The sequence below is a fragment of the Phaethon lepturus genome, unplaced genomic scaffold (assembly GCF_000687285.1).
Source record: "Phaethon lepturus isolate BGI_N335 unplaced genomic scaffold, ASM68728v1 scaffold37560, whole genome shotgun sequence".
Classification (NCBI taxonomy): Eukaryota; Metazoa; Chordata; class Aves; order Phaethontiformes; family Phaethontidae; genus Phaethon; species Phaethon lepturus.
Genome location: NW_010513273.1, coordinates 1 through 19,562, shown reverse-complemented (window position 1 = coordinate 19,562; position 19,562 = coordinate 1). Strand labels below are relative to the sequence as shown.

At 39.8% G+C, this 19,562-nt stretch overlaps 2 protein-coding genes across 3 annotated transcripts in view; one reads left to right on the top strand and one right to left on the bottom strand.

Moving 5' to 3' along the window:
• The window catches only part of DOCK7 (dedicator of cytokinesis 7), a gene marked incomplete at its 5' end in the record, with an annotated part of 72,950 nt that extends 54,519 nt beyond the window's left edge, over window positions 1-18,431 (bottom strand). The window contains 5 exons of the mRNA XM_010289687.1: window positions 11,063-11,225; window positions 12,784-12,877; window positions 15,105-15,247; window positions 15,906-16,071; window positions 18,351-18,431. Coding sequence (XP_010287989.1) covers window positions 11,063-11,225; window positions 12,784-12,877; window positions 15,105-15,247; window positions 15,906-16,071; window positions 18,351-18,431 — 647 coding nt within the window. The remainder of the gene's footprint in view (window positions 1-11,062; window positions 11,226-12,783; window positions 12,878-15,104; window positions 15,248-15,905; window positions 16,072-18,350) is intronic.
• Window positions 74-9,097, top strand: ANGPTL3 (angiopoietin-like 3). 2 transcript variants are annotated; one of them, XM_010289676.1, is made up of 7 exons: window positions 74-637; window positions 1,486-1,596; window positions 2,441-2,558; window positions 3,311-3,424; window positions 5,162-5,257; window positions 7,126-7,398; window positions 8,772-9,097. In XM_010289676.1, exons 1-7 carry the CDS (start codon window positions 140-142, stop codon window positions 8,951-8,953), a joined length of 1,392 nt encoding a protein of 463 aa, XP_010287978.1. In that variant the 5' UTR covers window positions 74-139; the 3' UTR covers window positions 8,954-9,097. The 2 variants fall into 2 exon arrangements, with proteins under 2 accessions (XP_010287978.1, XP_010287970.1); XM_010289668.1 differs by lacking the exon at window positions 2,441-2,558 and having other exon boundaries at window positions 1,486-1,723; window positions 8,772-9,024.
• Window positions 18,432-19,562: the final 1,131 nt, after the last annotated feature.

Here is a 19,562-nt window from a genome sequence, read left to right as displayed (position 1 = left end):
TTGTTGGTCTGCCTCTTCTAAAATGAAGAGGAGTATAAATAGATCAAATTCTTCAATCCAGAACAGTCACACAGCAAAAACTGTTAGTAGAAAAAGCCTCTGCATCCTAAACAACCAAAGAGTATCAGGAGCAGAAAACATGAAAATCATTCTAGTCTTTCTATTCATTGCCCCGCTTGCTCTTTCAACTGGAGCTGAGAAGGATTATTCCTCCTTTGATTCTGCTGCATCTCCTGAGACCAAGTCAAGATTTGCCATGTTAGATGATGTACGAATCTTAGCCAATGGACTCCTCCAGCTTGGGCACGGTCTTAAAGACTTTGTCCATAAGACCAAGGGGCAGATGAATGACATCTTTCAAAAACTTTACATTTTTGATAGGTCCTTTTATGAGCTCTCACTGCAAACCAGTGAAATCAAAGAAGAAGAAGAACAGCTCAGACAAACTACGGCCAGACTGCAAATCAACAATGAAGAGATAAAGAACCTCTCACAGGAGATGAATTCAAAGATTGAAGACCTCATACAAAACAAAATCCAACTGCAAGAGAAAGTATGGGGATTGGAAGACAAAGTCACAAAATTGGCCATTACCCAGCCTTCAATGCAAGAGACAAAAGAAATTTCTTCACTCAAAGTAAGTAGACTTGTGAAAGCCCCTGACACACAAAACCAAATTAAACTGTAATGCTATTGCTGGTAGCTATGCAATAGAAGCTCATGTTTTCCCTGCATCTTCACTGTAGTACTACTGTGTATTTTAAGAAACAAATCACTGCGATAATCTTAAAAGAATCAGTGTCTTAATCTGACATGTTTATTTTGCAGTAAATTTCCCCAGTGAAATCAGTGAGAAAATCGTGAAATTACAAGGCTCTGTATCTTTTTCAGTATTTTTTTGCAAATCAGTTTTAAGACATTCTGTAGTAATAAGAATAATAATTATTTAAAAATTTGCAGTCAAGAAAGTGATGTGATTACCAAGCCCATAAGTTTGTATGTCATCAGCTCATTACAAATCAATGCACTAGGAACTGCCTGCTCTGTATAAAATGAGGAAGTTTAAACCTTTAAAGAGGGACATCTAAATAACTATATGACCTCCAGGACCAAAGAACCTCACAAGTGTTAAGAGATTTAATATCAATACATGCAAGTATTTAAGTGGGTATAAGGTCTCCTATGGAAAAGCAAGTATTAACTGTATTTTGCAGAAGCATAATAAGGCTAAACAACTTGTATGAGAAAATACTGGGTATTTGTTTCAAAGCAGAAAGATGAATCCAGATCTCCCAAATCCCAAGTTAATATCCTGGGAATCATTTCCTTTTTTGACTGGTGGCATACATTTAGTCTGAATCAAGGGCCAACTTCACAGAATGCAATTGTTCTGGACATGAAGATGGAAGGAAAATAACAACAACAAAAGGTTGGGAAGGTCTTCTGCTGCTTCTGACCACAACCCCCCTCCCTCCCTGTCCCCAGGCTTTCGTGGAGCAGCAGGACAACCACATCAAGCAACTTCTCAGAATTGTAGAGGACCAGCATGTGCAACTTGACAGACAGCACAATCAAATAATGGAGCTGGAGGACAAGGTACAGAACCAACGCTATTTCTCTTTTCAGAATTTGTCATCTTTCCTAACACTGAAGGAGTCAATGGCCCAACCATTCATTTGGGTCAGCCATCCCTCTTGTTCACAGTTTGGGGGTGTAGAGGACAGTAGAAACAATTTTGACCGCAAACAGGTACCTTTTTGGGTGAGAGACTGCTGTGCTGCCAGACAGGGGGCTATGGCCAGGGCACACAATGACCAAGAACACAGCTTTGAAATATTGTCTATCAACACCAGGCTGCTGTATTTTCTGAATGCTGATTTTCTTTTTTTCTCCTAATATCCATCATATTTTGTTCTTCCATTGGTCTTCTAAGTATCATTACTTTCTGTCTTTCTTCTTTTCCGATATTTACTCCAATAGGAAACGATGTTCTGCAGTTCAACGTGTCACCGTAACACTGGGTATAACCGACATGCTCATATTTAATTTATTCCTAAGAAAAGGCTATAAAAGGAAAATGCATTTCAGCCTAAGGAACTGTGGGTCTTGTGCTCTTTAGATGTTGGTATTATTTGTCTATGTGATGTCACCTGAGGAAGTAGGTTAAATCTGTTTGCCCATTAAGGTGTACCCCATGAGAATGGGTCATTTACTCGCCTCATGAATCCTACCTTGTTGGAGCAGTGGCGCAGCTGACATTCATGCAACTGAAATCCACCAGTGCAGTTCTAAAATTATTTTTATGTTGTAAATTGGATGTTCTAAAGGATTACATTCACAAGAAAAATTATTCTCTGCATGACATCGTTCAGCTTGATACATGAACCTCATCATTTCAGAGCCTTGGGAAATTAACAGTCTGTGATTACGGTTCTTTCAGCTAAACAACATAGAGCTCCAGGAACTCGCAGAGAACTCCTTCACGGAGGAGCAAACAGAATCAGAGGCCATCCCCTTTCCTGTGCGCAACGCCACAGCTGTAACATACAGATCTGATGGTGAGGCCTTATCTCTTAGACGTGACTACGCAATACATTGCATTCGCAGCATTTTCTGGTTTTTAACAGTTAAAGACTAAAAGCAAGAGACTCATGTTATACACAGCACTGTGGGAAGGAGCTAGATTTTGCGCTTTGGGAAAAATGTCATCATCTACTTAGCCCCGCTATACGTGTACTCTGAGGTGACATACAAAACCGAGGTCCAATAATGCAGTAATCCTGTCCTCAACCTTCAACCTCCATTTACCCCTTGTAAACATGTGCTGTGGCCATCCTTTTACTGACACTTCTGGCGTTGCCAATGCCTGTCTTAGAGAGTGTGAACAAAGAACTCATTTACCTCACGCTGGCTAATTCTAAGATTTGGAAGAGCTTTCTTTAAAGTTGAGAGTCATTTTCGAACCAAGACAATGGGAACGGTATTTATTGTGAACTTTACAAGGGGTAGGAAAGTCCATTTACCAGAGTCTAGTCTTAGGCCTTACAAACTTTCCAAAATTATCCAAAATTGAGACCTTGCCTAACTTTAAAAATACAGGCGGTCCAACCTACGTACACCTTGGCAGCTGTACTACTGAGCCCAAAGCAGTTTGTCCATTTCATGACAATTATTGTACAATAAAATTACCAAAAAATTGTTCTAGTTTTTCTTTTGACTCTATCCCATATAGAAATTCAAGTTAGAAAGCTAGATTAAATTTACCACATCCAAAACAGGATTTGCAATTGTCTGCTGTTTGCTTTCCTAGGTGCCGCTCCTGACTGCACTGGTCTTTATAACAGCGGCATGAGGTCCAGTGGTGTTTACACTATTAAGCCCAACGGCTCAGAAGCTTTCGATGTCTACTGTGAAATGAAATTTGGTAAGACACCTCTGCCAGCAACAGTCTAATTTTCACAAAAGTAGTTTCCTATAAGCCAAAAAATTGTGTCTCATCCCAAAGTACACAAAAACTTAGCAGGATTATCTTGACTTCTCTTACTGGCCTGTGTTCTCAACTCAGGTTTCCTATACCCTAAAATCTCCTTAACACTGCTTGCATTTTTTATTCACCTCTTCTTTATACCAAAGAAAGGACTTTCAATCATGTGACATAAATGAATTGTATTAAATTAAGTATTTCTTCACTCTGAGGGTGGTGAGGCACTGGAATAGGTTGCCCAGAGAAGCTGTGGATGCCCCATCCTTGGAAGTGTTCAAGGTCAGGTTGGATGCGGGTTTGAACAACCTGGTCTAGTGGAAGGTGTCCCTGCCCATGGCCGGAGGGTTGGAACTGGATGATCTTTAAGGTCCCTTCCAACCCAAACCATTCTATGATATTTAAAAAACCAAGTCCCTTTAACCATACAGAATGAAAACAGCGAGTCTGAATGCCACTATATTGCATCCATTAATAACTTTCCCAAATGAAAACAAATAGTAAATAGCAAATACCTTAGTAAAATTTTGTTTCATTAACAAGGGTTATTGATTGAGACTGAGATACAGCAAACTAACCCAAAGGGGTGACTCTTGGAGACAGGATTCCTGTCTCATGTTTAGGTGAGTCCGTAGTTATGTATGTGTCGTATAGGTCCAGAATTGATACACGGACCAGAACGCACAGCACCTACCCAAGCTCTACCTTTGTAAGACACCCATTTATCTGTTCCTTTTGCCACCACCCAGAGATCACACATCATTTGGCCAGTTCCCTGTTCTTTTCAGCCCGCAATGCAGCATCCTGCAGTGCTGCTCTGTGCATGTCCTGCTCAGCTTCCTCACGAAGTTCCTTGGCACGGCTACCTGGAGAGCCTGGCAACATGCTGATGCAACATGGCAGGGTGGTGTGATTTGTTTGGGTGTGTAAACAGAGCAGCATGGGGTTGCCCTGTGAAAAAAAGCTCCTTTGCTTACATTTGTTGAAACTGGTGAAACAAGGGTGTCATGACCTGGCCAGCAGAAAGACCCCACTGCAGCCCTAGTGGGCTCCAACACTTCATACCTTCCGCGGAGCTGCGTTCCCAGCAGTCAAGCAGTAGCAGTAGAGGGAGTCCGACAATCTGATGAAATGTCTGAAACATTTCATATCTCTTTTTTATCATTTTCTCTATGTTTGTGTTTCTCAGCCCTCATAAACAAATGAAACCCAGTCAGGGCAGCTTAACAAAGTCAGTCCAGCGAGCTGAGTCACTGCAAGTGTGGCAGAGGACACTCAAACAGCCCCGTGTTCTGTTCAGCTGTGCTCACTTAGATTTCTTCCATGAAGATTTAGGCTAACTCATTCTAAATTCAAAATTGGAGCACCCAAGAGCACACTCATGGACAGTTAATAAGGCCAAGGCCAAGATGAGCCAAGCATCTGCTCTCAGTACGGCTGAGAGGCTTTATAGCTCAGTACACGTGCGCTCAGGTCTGTTGCAAAATTAAGAGTAAGTGGGATTCATATGGAGCCACCTTCAATGCAAACCTATTTTCTTCTTCGCTGCAGTAGCAAGCAAACTCACCCAAGGTCAAGCCACAGGTCAGCGGCTGACGGCCTCAGTAACTTTTTATCTTCACTCTAATGCTTTAAACACTTAAACCAGGCTTGTGACTTATTTCATCTTCACATTTGCAGGCAGTTCCTGGACTGTAATCCAGAACAGAGTGGATGGATCACTAGACTTCAACCAAACCTGGGATGCCTATGCAAATGGTTTTGGTGATCTCAATGGTAAAAATTTTTTTTTTCTGTCTTTTTTTTTGTATCAGTTGATTTCAGAAGGTGAATCTGCTTGCTTAAAGGTGTTCACATGAGAGCAGACAAAGCCTGCGATCAAACTGGAGCAGCTTACCTAAGTAGTGGAACACCAGAAAATGTAACTCAGTAAAATCTCAAAGACACACCTTCACATGTGTGTTTAGAAACTTTTGCTGAATCAAGGCCAGAATGCTTTAAACACTGTTCAATTATCGAGATTTTACTATTTATAAAAGCACCCCACAAAGCCTTTGGAATATACACATAAACGCAAAACCTCACCAAGTTGTTGTCACTACCTTCTCTCAAACTTTCTGCAATCCTGTTTCCCTTAAAACCGCCACATCAATTCTTCCAACCGCAAGAGAGCCGGAGGCTGCGTGCACTCCCCTACACAAGCATGTCTGGCTTTCCTGCACAGTGGCCAATCCACTCCGTGGCTGGATAGGGTGAGGAAACACCCATGTTCCGCTGTTAATCATCAACTCCAAAGAATTTGTAGCACCAAGTGCTGCCCAACGGCCTCCCCATCCAGAATATTTTTCCTATTTTTCCTCATACATTGAGATGACTCTACTTTTGTTTAGAAAATACTTTGACTGTCTAGGCACAGCACAGATCAAAACCTCACCAGTGTGGGCAGCAATATTGACTTACTTCCACCTCTCCTACAATAAAGAGCTGCTATATCTCAACCTCTCCTGCATTTTGGGACAGTAGCTCACAACTGAGGTAGACTTGTACCTGTATAGTTTGTCTGATCATATTGAATTCTACAGTTGCTCCTTGATTGATCTCCAATTCCCATATACTAAACCAACGTGAAGCCACATCTTTTCACTGTCAGAAAGATTTTGCAGCAGCTCAAATCAGTCTCAGCTACGTCCTACTCAGTTCTGTGCTGCATATTCTAAGGTGATAAAATATAACAGGCTACTGCTCCTTACCTGTAAATTGTGGGAGTATTTTACTCAACCATCTTGTCTTCTATTGCTTTAAATGCCACCTGCATGTATGGCACTCACATTCAGCTACACTATTTCTACATGTGGCAATTACCTATTGTGCACCGACACCAGCAGCACTGATAATAAGCTACTTAATGAATATAATTTATGGAACAATTAAACTAATTATCAAGAATTCTAGCAAAGGAAAAATGCTCAAGTTAAATTCACTTTGTACACAAGGGTATCGAAACCTCCGTTTAGTTCTGCAGCTCTTGCCTTAAAAAATACAACAATTGCAATTAGGTTTTATGTATGTCATTTACTTAATTTGTCATAGTTCCAATTATGCATGTTTTAAATGTCTTGAGCTCCCTCTCAGAGTTTCACAAGAGGTGGGAAAGTTAAAGGCGAAGCTCCAGTTCATTTATATCTCTTGCTTTTATTGATCACCAGTGTGCAGTTAAGAAGAAGTAAACAAAAAGAATGTAGCTGGAGACCTCTGAAAAGATCAACAGTCCCCAAGGCTCATATTATTGATTTAATTAAAGCAATGAATAAATCCTTTTAAATACTATATTTTCACACATACTACCCACAGGTTATCTGTAAAAACAAATTCAACAGCAGCGTGAGCAATATGGGGGTTTAGGGAAAGTTTATCACATAACCCCTTCCCCGCTAACTCTGCCCGGTGACTTCTGTCCCCTAGTCCTCACCTCTGACATCTCTCAATTCTGACATTGCACAGCTTATTTGAACACATGTTTTCAAATACCGATACTTTAAAGGTGAACGAGCTATTTGAGGTATGGGTTAGAGATCTGAAAAACATGCTAAGTGTGTTTATGCTCAGTTCCATATTAACAGCACCTATTTACTATGACTTTGCAGAGGAATTCTGGCTAGGCCTGAACAAGACCTATTCCATTACTAAACAAGGGGACTACATCTTTCGGATTGAGCTGCAGGACTGGAAAGATAATAAACGTTACATCGAGTATGCATTCAGCTTGGGAGGCCCAGAAACAGACTACACCCTCCAGCTTTCACGGATCTCCGGGAGCATCCCCAACGCCCTGCCGGAGCAGACAGAGCTGCAGTTCTCCACCACAGACCGTGACGTGGACATAATAAACGACTTCAACTGTCCAGAAAACTACCTAGGTATCAGTATGCTGGGTATATCAACACAGGAGTTTCTTTGTTATATGAAGGATGGTCGTATGCTTTAGTGGGTACTTACTGATACTAACCTGGCTTTAGATACAGAAAACAGAGGGTAGCAGCATCTTTCTGCTTGCAGGAAAGGACAGAAGATGTTTTTCGTTGGCAGATAGTAGGGCCCTACAACAATGAGGTATCACCTTTCTGTTTCATAGATAGGTAAAAGTAAAGCATAGTGAGGCTGTGCAAACAACCAACATCAGAAACAGAACTAGCAGCACAGGTTGAAATAAAATCCCAGGGTGAGATTCTGAGCTATTAAGTAAAGGGCAGTTCTTCCTCTGATGCCTGCTCCAGTGTGGCAGCCCAAGGTCAGATTGTTTAATCCCTCCTTGCAAAAAAAAAAGAGAAGACAAACTGACTCAACTCCACTTTGACTGCAAACCAAAAGTTAAGACTGATGGTGAGTTTCCATGCAAATGGAGATTTTAGCTGTTTGTCAAGGTAAAAGCTATACATGCTATTATCACTCTCAAAAGAGCAAGAAAGATGTGAGGCTGAAGACATATTCCTCCTTAAAGATAATTTGGTTAAAGGAGTCCTAATTCTTTGATTTTATTAAGCTTTTATGTTTTTCCAGTTTATAGCAAAAAGCAAACAATTGAAAAAGCAAGTAATGATTAAACCACAGGATACAGAATTGCCCCCAGACACCTGCTTCATGCAACAAACATTTTGTACGTCATCCTAGGCTTGAGAATTGTTAATGTCTGAAACAATGCTGAGAGTGTTACTCAGCTCTAGTGTCCATAAAGCAGCTCACCAGTGACTTCCAAAGTGCTGAACTTTCATTGTTAGCACAGAGTCACTGCCAGTCCTTTGCAAGCAAAACTGGTCTTACAATTTAAGTTTGTGGTTAAGGATACCATCCAATAAAAAAGAGAATTTGTTTACTAAAGGCTCTTCAGCCTCGTGCATATTAACTATTTCTACCCGAGAAAAATATCAGCAAATCAGAAAGTCAGTTGTAGAGAGTCACAGGAAACATGAAAGTGTGGAGCTAACTCCATAAGCGTCCCAAGTTAGTGGCAGCATTTGTGTGTGCAGTTTTCTATGCACCATTTCTTTTATGTGAAGCAGACAATAATGGGGAGCACAACATCTTCAACATCTTTGTATTGTCCCTCAACTTGCAAGTGTAAGTGGGTATATGTACATGCACCATTTCATTTGGGTATACTGGGTAATTGTCACTTTTGCTGGGACTGGTCTAAAGAAGATTTATGTTGCAAATGGGAGCTGTCTACTTGGAAACTGAGCACAATATGTTGGGTACAACTGACTGTAACTGACCTGACAATATTTGTCCTCAGGAGGCTGGTGGCACAGTGAATGTGAGGAAACCAATCTTAATGGGAAATACGTAACGCCAAGGTCAAGAGGAAGACTAGACAGAAGAAAAGGCTTATACTGGAAGCCTAAGAAAGGAAGATACTACTTGCTCAAGTCAACCAAAATAATGATACACCCAACAGATTTAAAAAGTTTTGACTGAATGCTCAACCTGACGCATTTTAATTCAGAACATATACACTGAACAGTACAACATCAAAGAAGTTCATGTTACATTTAATAACAGATGCGTGTCTAAATCCATACACTGTATGGTGTAATCTCCAGTGACATAAACCCTGAGGCATTTGCAGTCTTACAGTATGTTTGGTGAGTATTTTCATTCCCCCCAGCTCCATTGTCAATGTGCTGTAACTTCTGTGGAGATTTTACCTCCCCAGGATGAAACTCTAACGCCTAGGAATCAACCGCCTACTCATGTATTCGATAATGTTGCTTGGGAGAATGAGTTTTCAGGCTGTTGCATTTGTTTCTGGGTTGTGTAGTAGGGAACACGAAAAGTGTTTCAGTGAACAAAGAGCTGGCAAAATGCTACGGAAGACATTTAGGTATTAATCTATAAGGAAAAAAAGAAATTTTGTTTCATTAAGTAAGTACATTCATGTTAGGTTCATGTTATTGTTGTGGAATATTTCTATGAGCAAATGAAAGATGGGCAATTCCCCATTTTAGGGTTCTGTGTATTTCCAGACAAATTTTCATCAGTGTAGCTCAGGCCAATCTTCACTGAAGCACTGTACTCATGCAGCTATAGATGTGTACACACACATCAAGTAAGCCACAGCACAGATCTAACCACAGGTTAAGAGCTAAGCTTCAAAGCTGACTGAAATAACTAAGAAATCTTTTCTTCTCATTCGAAATGGATTCAGAGCCATTTTGCAACCTTTTAGTACACCTAAGAAATTAAATGAAAGGCCAAGTGAGCAGATGACAAAACGCCTTTCAAATAGAGAACAGTTGCCTGTTGGGGGCAACTCCAATGGAGTCAATGGTACCAACCAACAAACCCTGTAGGCACAAGCTATGCAACAGCGTTGGTCCTGCTCCTGAGAACGCATTCACATCTGTTTAGCTTCAGCTGCAGAATACTGTAAGGCAGAGGGACTATGGACATGCTTGTGGGTGGCTGGCTGTGAAAGTGCTGACTGACAAAGACCCCAATTCTGCAGTTACATTGAGTCATATTGACTTGCATATCTTACCTAACCCTTGTACAGTATGGATTTTTTTATTTCAACATTTGCAACCATACAGAAACTGGTTTTATACTGTAATTTGTCACAGTGAAGCAACTGTGAACAGAATGTGCTAATTACAGAGAAACTGAAAAAATACTTTTACTCCTCATGGATTTATTAGAAAGAAGATATCACACAATGCTGCTTATTTGTACTGGTGTATTGTAATGTTTAATTACCTGTCTAACCTCTAAAAATAAATAAATAACTAAATAAGTAAATTAAACTTTTGAAAAGACATGAGATATGAAACTTGGCTAACCTCTTTCTTGTAAACTTCGCTTTATAAAAACCTGGTTTGTATTCATCTAACTTTTACAACAAGGAGTAACTGATTTGGTGAGTAAGTTGGTGAAATCTCTCAACTGAAGAAGACAATTCCACTCGGAGGTGTGATGCCTTCAAAGATACTGTGAAAAAGCTTTAAATGAATAGTGGTACATAATGAAAAGAAATCTGTTCCTTGCCTGGGCTTAGTTCTAGAAAGGTTATTGTTTTCCAAGATACCATAGAAAAATTTCTTATCTTCTAGATCTTCAGAAGATTTTTTCCAAAGCATTGTAAACAAAGAAATTGCTTTTAAATCATAATGGAAATATGAACGAAGAGATTAAGCATTTTCTTCACTTTTATCCCCTACTTTAAAGAAAAAAAGTAAGTCACTAGAAGTGCCAAAGAAGTAAAAACAGTAAGAGAACAATGACTTTAGCACACAGACTAAGAAAAGAACCTACATAAAACTGAAAAGAATTCAACTAAATTTCACTGTGAATTTTGGGAAATGGAGAAACCTCTCTCATATTCCTGTTCACAGACAAGTTTTATGCAAATATGTTCATCCATTCACATCTGCGTATTTTCTGCTGTGTCAATCTGGACCCTTTTTGCTCCTCTGGCACAGCAAATCTACTGATATAGCAAGTTTTGCAATGAACCAGGTGATAAGGTAGGAATTTCTACATTTGCCAGTCTCAGACCCTGAAACGTGAAACATATTTCAAAACTCTAACCTGTATGTGGTATTTGGAACGTAGACATCCCTGGCAGGAAACTCCAGGATTTCTCTTGTAGGCCTAACTCTGCTGTCTGGGTAAAGTTTGACTTGCAGCAACTCTGGAGTTAGACAGTAATGGGGATTCTCTGGAGCTGGAGATATGTCTATCTTTAATTGAGCTGTAAGAAGAAAATTATTTTATTACAATACATAGAAGTTAATTTAAATCAAAAAGCATATTTATGCTTTGTTTCTTCAGATCAATATCCTATGTATTAATTTAATAAATAAATGATAAATTACAGCCAATGTGGATTTGCTAAAAACAAATAACAGTGAATCAAAGTGGTATCTAGGGCAACTGAGGTACCAGATAATAAGAACCAACAGGAAAGATGTATCTTAGCAAGTCCCAAATGCTGTTCTCATAGGCAAGGTGGGGAAATACAGTCTAGATAATGCTACTGTAAGGTCCAACTATTGTTAAAAACAATACTCAAAGTCTCGTCAAGAATCTTGCCTTTCAAACTGGAAGGATACATCAGGAGTTGCTGAAAGCTAATCTGCACCAAGATTACTGAATATATTCCTTAGCAAGTCAGCTGAGAGTACTGACAGCACACTGATTGTTGGTGGATGCCACTGAGGCTCAAACGAATGTAAAAATGTGGAAGACAGGAGAGTTGGAGAAATGGCATCAAATGACTAAGGTGAAACATAATAAAAAGCAAAGGACTTGTATTAAGAAGGAAAAGCCAAACATGAAAACATGTAAAAAAAAATAATTGGGATGGATCAATTTTGTAGAAAAGGGCTGGGTGACACCAGTCACAACATGCCAATGTCCAGAAGGTACAACCATCCTACGATGCATAGTGCAGAGTCATGTGTAAGACACTGGAGACAAATTCCTCTGCTTGCTTGGCATGATGTCTTTGGAGCAGCATACCCAGTTTAGAGCAACTGTGCCTGAGGAAACTCTAGCAGAGAGTAACAAAACCACAAGCAATTTTAAAATCACAACCTTTGAGGAAGGGCTAAAAAAACTTGAGATTGGTTAGGCTACAAAACAGAAGTGAGTAAGAGTAACTAGTAACAGCATTCGAGTACTTGAAAGGTTGTGATAACTGCCCTGAAGGCACGAGAAGACCGTAATCAGATTAATTTGCGCTATGATAATTTTGCAGTTTTCTTAATACCTAACCTCACTGCAAGGACAGCTGGGTGCTGGGAGAGATGATCTAAGGAAGTGGCAGGATTGCTGTCACTGGAGATTTTTAAGAACAGGTTAAGTAAATATTGTCAGGAATAGCACAGGTCAGGGACCAGTGATATATCATTGCTGGTGTGCCAGCATTTTTTATTTCCCTTTCTCAAACAGAGGTGGAGTATGTTCCTATTAACCAAGTGGGAGCCAGGAGAGAGATCTCCTTTCAGCTAGAGAGTGGTATTTACTCAGGAGAACAGAGGTTCCTCAGCCTCCGCTGGGTTTAGGGCTTCAGGGTTTGCACCTTCTTCTCACAGATGCTACTCTCAGTGTGGCAGGAGCTGCATGTGCACATATGCCAGTGAAAAACCTGCCAAAATGCCATCTTTAGTGCTCGTGGTCTACCAGGGATTTGTGTCGATGACTTCTTAGGGTTCTTCCGTCTGCTCACTTATAAGAACCGGGTTGCAATTGGGAAGGACTAACCAAATACCTTAACACACGTGAGCCAAAAAGATCTCGTTCAATACCTGTGATAGGCCTCAGTCTCCGTAACACTGAAGATGGCCGTCTCATGTCAGCAAGGAACTTGTACAAATCTTCATCGCTCAGACGGTCGCCCTCCTGTTGGATGTTGGGAAGAAAATGGTTATCAACACAACCTTTCAGGATTGTGAGAGAATGAATAAACCATCTAATACTACAGTGTCTTTCCTCTGATATCAAAATGTACCTTCCCAGAACAAGGTGTTAAAATTAACACACTAAATTACAGTTCATTTCTCTATACTTTCTCCTTCCTTTTTTCCTTATTAATCATCATGACAGCTGCAGGAGCTTCTCACTGAAAACCTCTTCTCTCCCCATCAATATTATCTTTTACAAAACTGAGAATGGCTGTTAGAAGATTCCCCCCAAATATCCAATTTTTAGCAAGTATAATAGTTTGAAATAGTATCCGTCACTCAGGTAGTGATCTCCATTCCTTCTCCTCTGCCTTTTCTTTGGTGTAAGTCTAAAAGAGTTACTTTTCAGAAGTGTTAAGAAACGGTGGGAAGTAGGAGGAGTCTGTTGTCAGTCTTCCTTGTGCCACATTCTAGTAGCTCAGAAATTCATTAATTTTGGAAACATTATAGAAAATGTGACTCTGCCACCATCTGACTATGCCAAAGCAGAAGATATCTGACAATAAAGGTAATAAATCACAATATGAAAAAAGAAGCAAATGGAAGGAGAAAAAAGCCGGGTCGTATTCAATTAATTGCACTCAATGGGAAGAAATGACGGGAAGATAAAACATAAAAGATACAGAAGAATTAGAAACTTAAAATCTTCAATCAACGTTCAGCAATTTTTAAAGGACAAATTAATAAAACAAGCTGTTTCAAAGTTGTCAAGTGAAAACAACCTCAACAATATCGACAAAGTAAATAAATATATGCTTTTGTAAATCATTACTAACTTAGTGAACTGGTGTATATTACAAAGAGGGCTGCAGAACATGGTCGGTGGAATGGCTGCATTAGCAGTGCTGTAAGACACTGTTTTTGGGGTTTTTTTTACTTTCTACATCTTGGGTGAATACGTTACAGAACTGGGTTTTATTAACACTCCAAGTAAAGGGAATTTCCTGCGCTGCTCCGTGTCACCGAGACCCCAGAAATACCATTCCCAGAGCCCATTTACAGTCATACTGAGTTTCATGAAAGCATGGAGCACCAGAGGCATGAGTCACCCTCCACTTACATGGTTTGCACCAATAACTTGATGCCCTTGATGACGTTTCTCCTTATTTACACTACTGTAATTAAAAGCAGACTTTGGATGGCTACCCACAGTGAAAGTGGCACACAACCAAAACAATCGGGAAAAAAAAAAAAGCACTTAACCAACTTTCAATGCAATCTAAATCTTTGTATTGTCATCAAGAAATCAATCCAAAAAATATTTGGTTGTTCACTATTAAATCCCTTTTTACACACAAAGGTGACATTGAAATAACATTTTTCCTTAACCAGATGTGACATTAAGGAAATCTCAAAAAAAAATTAATGACCTGAAACCATTTTTTAAGCTTAACTAAAAATTTTATTCCATTTAATCATGTTTGTTACTGCTTCTCAGGAGAATCCCAAGCTCTGGCTGAGATGAGCTGCCCCTCAGCAAAGCAGCATCAGAAGTGAAATGCTTTGTTTTCTCAGGCATCCCTGGATGAGCCCAGGGGACTGATGCCAACCACAAATCATGTTGATGAACCGAGTTCTGAGCCTGTTGATGTTTCAACGGGGTTCTCTATCACTCAACGAAACCAAACTGACCATCATGATAAAGGCTCCACAACTCTTAGACTAGGACAAATATCTAGGACACTTTTTGGCACATACTAACCCAAAGAAGTTAGCCTCAGTTGTTGTGAACTTGCTTCTATAGGCATTTTTCTAAATATGTTTACCAATGATTTTTCCAATGCATGTTAGAAAAACCTGGAGCAAAATAAACTGATATTCTCCTGGGGAAACCCAGTTCTATTAGTTAGAGTAGTTATATGCCATAATGACACTTTATCATCCAAGTCAAAACCAGCTAATAATTTCAAATTCCGTAACATAATTATTCACAGTAAACTTATTGAAAGAATCCATCAATTGACTGTGGACCCACTGCTGGCAGAATTAAGCACACAGTATAATAAAGCCATTGCTTGCTGTTCAGGAGTATCCTGTGATCAGGGAACTGACATTATATGCAGTGAAAGCATCACAAATTAATAATTTGGGTCTAAACGGACTTCACATGATCAAATCACTCTGTCCAAGGAGCAGCTCCTTAAATAGATAGCATCATACAATACCTGTTTAAAGAAGTTTGTCACTGTCAGTGTAGCTGGTCTAAAACTGGTCAAATTGCAAGCCTCATCCCCGCTTGTAGTTCTCTCTAGCGAACGCCTCCCGACAATACTAGAATTCCGCCTCTCAGACCACGATCCTTTACGTTCTTCAAAAAATAAAAAAGGGGAGGAATTAAAAAAGAAGAAAAACAATTGTCCAAGAGCCTACTTTTGTTCCGGCCAGGATTTTCTACACAAGAAGATAGCTGCTGCTTTTGGAAATTATGCAATAAGCATGATAGAAGAGGTGGTTATGCTAAGACAATCACACTCCTGAGGCATCAGGAGGCTATGAAGCACAGCTGACTACTTCTGCTCCTCTCACAGCAACCTCACCCCAGTGCCTTACTGCTATTATAAAAGTCTTTATCATGTGGAGATTTATGTATTTCTCTTGCTCTGAAAGATGATGAAGCTGGCAGTTTTGGGGATGCTGAAGAGCAGTTTCAGATGAGCTGTGTGGTTCACAAAGATTAATCCACTCCTCTGGAAAATGTTCATCAGCCTGTAACGCGCTCTCAGTCCTAAAAGCCTGGTTTTAAATAATATAACAGATGGTTTGCTTGTAAAATCCTTGAAAGATAAATCCATTTGTTATCATGGACTTTTCTGTTTTATTTCAACCATGACCCAAGACTATCAGAAGGCCTAGGGTAGGGGGAGGAAAGTGATAGAAAGAGCAATGGCAGATACAGGGAATGAATCAGGACTTCAGTAAACTCTGGATTTGTCCACGTTCCCTCATGCAGATGCCAGACACTGTACCTCCTGTGCCAACTTCTACTTCTGTGGAGTCTCTTTCCAAACTTCCAGCGCTGCTCACAATGTTCATTAAATGAATGGCTGTCCAGGCAAAAGGCATTCGATACTTGCCTAGTCTTTGGCAAAACTGTTCTGCCTGGCATTTCAGTTTTTCCAACTTTTCCTTATTCTGTGAAGAAAATATTCAATCCAAGAGATTAAGAGAAAAGGAATGGGAAGAAAAGTTCATTTAGCAAAATTAGTAAGTAACAATGGTATCTTTTCTAACTTGCAATGATTTTGTGCTTCAATAGCACCTTCTAGAGGAGGATCACTAAGTGCTAGGCAATAATGACTTCTGCTTCACAAAATTGCCGTCAGGCCAACAGTACCAGACACAGGACAGTCTGAGAGTCAGAGCAGCTGCCTCATGCTCTTAAGCCTCCCAAATAGCCTGTCAAATTCCAGTGAGCTCATCTGCCCACTGCCCTTTCAAGAAAAGCTGAATTTTACTCTGTGAAGTCTGAAATGGTCTTTCTTAATGTGATTTTACGCATCAGGCACTCAGATCATCTGGAGTTGCATGGGAAACTGAAAACATTCCTCAAATAAGCAGTATCGTACTCATTTTATTGAGGGAAGGAGGACTCTTCCATAGTTCTGCATATTGAAGAGCAATTTTTTGCTTTAGAAAGGTTGTTACCTACAGGTCTTCAAGAAGTTCCCAGACAGGTGGCTGGATAACAACAGAGCGAGCTCTGTTGCTCACATTCTTCTAGTTCAGGACATGCTTATGCACCTTGCTGGGAAGAGGACCTTGAAAAAACACCTTTTCACCTACATCCCCAAGCATCCTGCAAATCCCTTTCCAAAATTTCACTTAGGCACATGTCAACTTACTGATCACAGGAAATGTAGGTTTTTTACTTTTGTTATCTATATACCTGAGGCGAAAGATATCCATTTTTCATATTGTGCTGCAGTGATAGAAAGGCAGAGATAGACAAAAAATGTGAACTTCTTCAGCTAAAATATATTAGAACTTTAGGAAGGCAAAACTTTGTTAGAGTTTGATCGAAACTAATAAATGAACATCCCAGCTCCTTTGAAAAAAGCATAATGGAAAGCCTCTTGAACACAGAAGGGTTGGCATCTCTGTTTTGCCCTTCATCCAGTCCTCACTATTACCCGTTAAATTTCACTTGGCTCAACCCAATTGTACCAGAAATTAGGAACCATTTCTGAGTCTCATAAGTACTGCTTCACATTCTGTGTACCCAAGGCTTCCTTTCCAAGATCTCTTGCAAATCTTACAAAAAGAAATTGTAAAATAATATACTGAGCTCAAGTTAGACATTTCTCCTTCTGACTACTAGTAAAATCAGAGATTTGCTATGCTATAATCACTGTTGCATTGGAAAAAGCACTTCAGAAAAACAAACAGTAGCCTGTGGGTGAAAAGATCGAGGAACGGCCATAGTCCAGGTGCCACTGAATTCTGCAGGTACCACCAGCATTGTTGTTTGCTCCTGAACCAACCAGACCTGCAATTCCCACCCAGACTCCAATACACTACGATGAGCAACCAGCCAACTGCAGGGAATAAGACAGCATTCTTCCCTGTGGGGAAACCCCTGCTTTTAGTCCTGCAAGGAGACAGGCTGCATTTAAACACGTGAAGGAAAGACAAAGAATCAGTCAAATTGAGGCAGGTCCATGCCATCCACTGCGCTTTAAAATGCCCAGGACTTTACTGCACAGGACAATGCCCAAACTGTTGAAGGCAGGAGCTAAAGGAAGACTTAATGAACAAAACGAACACTAAAGTATAAAAATTTAAAATCAACCTTACTATATGTAAAAAGGACAGCTTCATCCCGCTGTTGAGTGTGGCTCTTCTTTACAATATCAGAAAAAAGAAAAATCAGCAGAAAATAGCAGAAAGAAAAAAAGAACCAGAAATGCACTGCAATTCAAAACCAGGCCTGATGGAGAATCTCCTGTTACCATATTTCATCCGCTTCATAACCCTTCTAGAGGAAGGTAGAGATACTGTGATGGAGTTAAGCTGGAGAAGCAACGGAAAAGTTGAAATTTCACTGCAAACTCACATCAAAGGCTGCCTTCACTTGACCCACCTATAAGATACAGCTGATCCTTTGGGACAGGGAATCACAGTCGACTGAGCTTGATGGCAATCACACATCTCCCCTGTCAGCTACAAAAACTGATGACCTTTAACTACTCTACCCCAATAAGGCATCAAGATTCAAGGGTCTTTGACTCTTCTTTGACCTTTAGAATTTGACTAGATTCTTAATTAGAAATGGATCCTTTTAACAACAGGAATAGTATCAATGGCTGTTAAGTCCCAAGGTGAAAGAAAGTAACGTATATTTAGTTTATAAATATCAAAATGCCTTAAAGTGCTTGTAGCCAAATTTAATCAAAACATAAAAAAATTCTTACCTTTGCTGCATCAGATTCTTTAAAAATCATATAAGGCTCTGCACACTCCCCAATATCTCCCTGCTGTAATACCTTTTCCAGCTGAGAAGGGAAAATGAACCATTATGAGGACATGTAACCAGCAAGGGCTGTTAAATTAAACAAACACTAGGAAGCAAAAACATTATTTCAAAAGAGTTAAAGCTTGATTTCCCTTTGTGAGTCAGAGAACAAGCATTGCATTCAAGTTGCTAGAACCATTAAGTTCCCAGATCTCCAGCTATAACTGAATCACAAGTGTAAAATATAGGTTCAAAAGGAACATGCACCACTTCACTTTGGTTTGATCTGTTCTAGAGCCACTTTCAGCTCATTTTTAAGGTCTGAAGCCGTTTGTCTTCAGCATCCTCATTTTCAGAATGCTCTTATTTCTGTTCTCCATATTAAGGACCTATTGCAGCAGCACAAAAAGGTGACTCAGACATGCTCAGCTAAAACAAGAATTTTTTTAAATCTGTGTGTTTTCAAATCAAATAATGAAACAGTCAAATAAAGTTAGCCAAAGAGTAGAAGTTTGCTTCTGAAGTCTCCGAGTAACACAAAACTGCTTAACACCCAGTTTCTGACGGAAATATCTTCCCTATCCCATGCATGAAGACTGTTTCTTTCAGAAGCATCCTGACCCTCCCTCCCACACCTGCTACTGTGCACATGCTGTTATTACATTAGAATATCTTTAAATTTCTCCCATGCTTATAAAGCACCATTCATATTTGTCTGTTAGTAGAACTCCATGAGGCTACCACAATATAAAGAACAAAACTACTTTCCATCAAATCTTGCACTCCCTGGTGAGTTCATGCTAGCAATACCAGCTGTCTGAAAAGTAGTTTCCCAGTGAATAAGACCCATGTGAAAATTCACCTAATAAGGCATGCTATGCATCCATCTTATTCAACCCTGACTACATCCTTTTCATCATCAAGTCAAAAAATCACCTAAGCCACCAGCTCCTCTTGGATCACTGGTTTTACAAGCACTAATGTGCCGTCACAAGCTCTTTCGGACAGATTCCCATCTTATAAACATGGGGTTCTCTCTTTCTCACATCTTGTAAAATTCAGAAGAGTGAATATGTGTGCACAGACAGAACATGATTTTTAGAAGGAATTCAGAGAATCATACCAAAAACCAGAGATCAGAATATTCACAGAATCACAGAATCACTAAGGT